The sequence below is a fragment of the Chaetura pelagica genome, unplaced genomic scaffold, assembly GCF_000747805.2.
Source record: "Chaetura pelagica isolate M959 unplaced genomic scaffold, ChaPel_1.0 scaffold39, whole genome shotgun sequence".
Classification (NCBI taxonomy): domain Eukaryota; kingdom Metazoa; phylum Chordata; class Aves; order Apodiformes; family Apodidae; genus Chaetura; species Chaetura pelagica.
The window spans coordinates 1,207,158-1,211,374 of record NW_009954614.1 but is presented as its reverse complement, the minus strand read 5'-3'; the positions used below and the strand labels follow the sequence as shown (position 1 = coordinate 1,211,374).

Here is a 4,217-nt window from a genome sequence, read left to right as displayed (position 1 = left end):
TCCTGCAGCTTCGTTAAGATCTGGGCACAGAGAGCACTGTTCAGTGTCAGGGGGTCCCAGGAGGGGCCCACCCTCATCCTCAGGTCCCAGTAACCTTCCCACTCTCCTGGGGAGGACCAGTGCTGCCATAACATAGAGGAGTCCCAGCTCAGCTGCTTGCTCTGGAGAGGCCACCAATAAAGCTCTGGCCATGCAGGACAGGCAGAGCACATGCTGCCACAGCAGGCAGGCAGGCTCGATGGCTGTGCTCACCCACACCAACCTGTGCCCACCAGCTGCCAGCACTCAGGAAGCAGATGCTACCTCCTGAGGATCTGTGTGAAACCTCCTGCATCCCAGTTTCCATGGCTCAGGGACCAAAATACTTTTGTTGTTTCCTTTGTTCCAAAGTGAGATCCTGATATTGAAGTACCAGCACAGGTGTGAATTAAGAACCTCTCCACCTGTTCGCATCTTTATTCATTTGCTACAGGGATAATAGGATTTGTTACAAAATAAACCACGATATTCTTACCAAATGCAACTTTAAATAGTGAAAGCTCTAAAACAAGCTGCAGAAAGCTATGGCGAGAGCAAGTGACCCACTCAGGGCTGTGTCCACTGTTGGTCTTCCAGCAGGGTGATTGACCTCTGGAGAAGGCAGAGATGTCCTTCTCCTTGTACCAGAAGATAAGGTACCTTGTACCTTGTCCTTGTACCAGAAGATAAAAAGAGTCTCATTTCTAAGGAGAAACAAAGGGTGGCTGTTTTAACTCTCCTGGCATGTCCAGTCTAAGAGGTACTATGTGTTCCTCTGCCTAAAGCAACAACATGCTAGCTGGATGTCTTGTGCTCTGTGGCTCTCACAGTGCTCTCCTTCTTCACCTGCACTGCCTTACACCACATGGGCCAGGACACACCTTCCGACATTGCTCTCCTCTCTCAGCTCCTCAGCTGTCCTACAGAGATGGTTATGAACACCTCCAAGGACCAGAGGGGCAAGCAGCATTTGTCCAGTGCATGGAGGATGATGCAGACGCAGTTGTTGCAGTCTAACCTCTCCCTGTGGGAGGGAGATCTCTCAGCATCTCTCTGTCATCGCCTGGTTCTACATGAGGTGCTTACCAGCAGATCAAGGTACACAGTCCCTCACCATCAGTAGGACGCCCTGCGATGGAAAGTCATGACAGTCCAAACAATGCCACTAGTAATCAGATTCCTTGGCAGTTTGTAACATTTGTTGCATGAGCCAAAGGATACCAGACCTCTTCTATGACCAAAAAAATTGCCTGGATAGCCAAACAGGCCTATGCTGAGAATAAAGTTTCATTTTACTTGCCAGCAAGGAGTCACAGAAAACTGAAGTCATCCTTGGAGAGGCTGAGTAGCGTGTTCCCCTGGCCCTCAGCAGTGTGAGTGTGGTTGCCATCTCACAGATGGTTGCCTCATCCATGATTTCAAAGCCCCAGTGCTGGAGATCCTCTCCCAAAAATATTTCAGTGCTTTGTTTGCAAAAAAAATAATGTAAGTAAATAAATAAATCCTGACCTAATTCTCCCTTTATGAAATTGAAGCCCATAGTTTCTTGTTCTAAACACAGTAGAGAAAGTTAGAAGTTTATTCCTTTCCCCCTTTTTTTTCCACTCTAGTGCTTCAAGGCTCTCACTTCTCCTTTCAGTATTTTTTTCTCTGCATTGGATGACACCAATTCTTTCCATTTCAGACAAGCATTTAATTACATACAAATATTTTTTGATCCAGGAAGTCATGCATTTGATGCTGAAGCCAGGGGGCTGTCCTAATGTATGGCAGGAGAGAGGAAAGATACAGGACAAAACTCCTGTAAGATCCTTAGGCCTGTGTTGTCTCATTAGAGCTTAAGTTTCTTCCTTCTTTAATTAATCCAAAAAGCGTGAAGACAAGAAGTTGCGCTAAAAAGCAAGTGAACCACAGAAAGACACAGGTTTCAAGGCTCAGTGCTCCATGCTCTGACATGGAGACACTTGGAGAAAAATGGCCACAGGGATGAATGCCCATCACCTTGACTCTCCTCCACCGGGTCTCTTCATCTCCATTTGGTGCTGTCTCTAATTTTCTGCACAGAAAGCTGCCGTTTCGTAGCTGAGCGTTACGCGAGGCTGGACAGGAACGGTTCCTGCCTCTTGGAAACTTCCCTTTCCCGGTGAGTGGCTCCCGGGGCAGACGCTCAAGGCCTTTCTCTGGGGTGGGTTGGAGTCCGGGGCTGAGTGCGGGGCCTGGGCCGGGGGGGCAGTGGCTGCTGCTGCTGCTGCTGCTGGCGGGGCTGCTGCTGCGCACGACAGAAGGATCCCACAGTCAGGCGCATCCCAAGCAGGAGCTGGACAGCCCAGGAAAAGCGCTTGGCCCAAGGAAGAAAAAGCCAAACATCGGGTCAGCTTGCCAGGCCACTGCCGCTCTGGGGTGTTCCTGCTGCTCCAGGGAACAGCCAAAATCACCTTCACCTGCACAGCCCAGGCAAACTTGAAACTTTTTCCCTTCCTGGCTGAGGCCAAAGTACAAAGTACAAAGGCATCTGAGGCAGTTCTTCCCTCCCTGTGCTGGGGGAACTAACTCTGCCAGGGAGGCCCCAGTGCTCACCAATGGACACCTCCAGTCTGAACTGCCCTGTCCTCTTTTGGAAATGGTCTGCTGAAGGGAGAGAGAGATGTAACCCCAGGAAGCAATATCAAAGCACTCTGTCCTGCCACTGGGATAGGATTTCCAGGCATCTGGAAGCCAGAGGTCCATTTAGCCAGCGTGCATTTCCCCACACACAGAAGTAGTAAATTCATGCCAGATGAATTTTGATCACTGACTCATCATTTCTGAAATGTCAGTCAGCCTATCTTAGGGATTGAGGGATTTACCTGGGTACACTGAAATGGCTTTAAGGACCCACCAAACTGTTTCAAAAAGACTAGCTACTCTCTTATACTAGTTCTCATTTTCCCAGACTTCTTTTTCTTAATCCTTGCTGAATCCAGACCCAAGAATTGAGGGAATGCTATCACTGCACAGCTGAGGGAATACTGTTTCCCACTCAAACAAGAACAGCCATAATGTAAATAGCACTCACATGGCTACCCTCATGCCAGAGTTGTGCTCATGAGCCATGACAAATCTTCTGAAATGACATCCTATGGCTGCACTGTGGTGAGTTCTCCCAGCAAACAGGTAAAACACTTGCCTGTTCTTCACGGTTGTAACTTTGGGGGCAGCAGGAGGGCCATGGCAAGTTACCCACATCCAGGTGCAATGAGGTTGCGCACCCCTTGGCCAAGGGACTGGTTATGCTCACCTTTGTTGTCAGCCTGGCCAGTGACACCTTTGAGGTACCAGCTGAGATTTCCTTCAGGCATTGTCCTCTTTATCTTGACAAAGACTTTTGTGGTGTACAAAGGAGCTTTTACTCCCATTTTGTAACTGACTCACACAAAGTAGCTGTTATTTGAGACCACAGGAAGCCTGACATGGTGTGTGGGGGCAGAACTCGGAAACAAGCCTTTAAACAAGCCCTGCCAGAGTCACCTCCCTCCTGCTTTAGCCTCCCCTTCTAGGTAGGCCAGACAACTCTTCTTCAGTGGCATCTCAGTATCTTTTATCCACCCAAACTAGCAGCAATGCCCAGATTGTAACTCAGAGCAACCTCTCTGTTAAGACTCAGAACCCACTCTCAGAAAAGACTCTGGCAGAGTATTTCCCACGGTCTTAAAGAGACACAGACTTTGGAAAACAGATGAAATCTCTGCCTACTCTGAAAACCTCAACTCTTTAAAGTGCCCCAAGTTGGAACTCCAGTGTTGATAGGCCCCCAAGACATTGTTCTGGAGAGAGGACAAGTTCTGTGAGATGCCTGAGGAAACTCACAGAAAAGCTGAGCCCTTCTTGCCTCTTCCCGCAACCTACAATGTTTCCAAAAGTGACTAATGATTTCAAAGATCCTAGTTTTACACCATATAATTAATCAAAAACATCTGCTGATGGGACATGTATATTTTAGCCCCACAGATGCTCATGACCAGTGGCCTTGGCCAAACTTTAGAGGAGCAATTATTGCCCATGAATAAACAAAAGAGCTTGAGAACAGTAAGTCTTCGTTTCCAAACATATATCAGAAACCAAGACTGGCAATGCCAGCCAATCTGAGATTCACCATATGCCAAAACCAGGTTATTGTGAAGGAACACTCCAAGGCAGAGAGCAGGGCTGCTGTCAGCAGG

The 4,217-nt window shown here is 48.2% G+C and overlaps 1 protein-coding gene across 1 annotated transcript in view; it reads right to left on the bottom strand.

Annotated features, from left to right (window-relative positions):
- Positions 1–2,185: 2,185 nt before the first annotated feature.
- LOC104395771 (T-cell surface antigen CD2-like) overlaps positions 2,186–4,217 on the bottom strand; it is a 12,387-nt gene continuing 10,355 nt past the window's right edge. The window contains exons 5-6 of the mRNA XM_010005510.1: positions 3,267–3,420; positions 2,186–2,335 (exon numbers count right to left, since the gene is read on the bottom strand). Of these exons, the coding sequence (XP_010003812.1) occupies positions 2,186–2,335; positions 3,267–3,420 (304 nt within the window). The remainder of the gene's footprint in view (positions 2,336–3,266; positions 3,421–4,217) is intronic.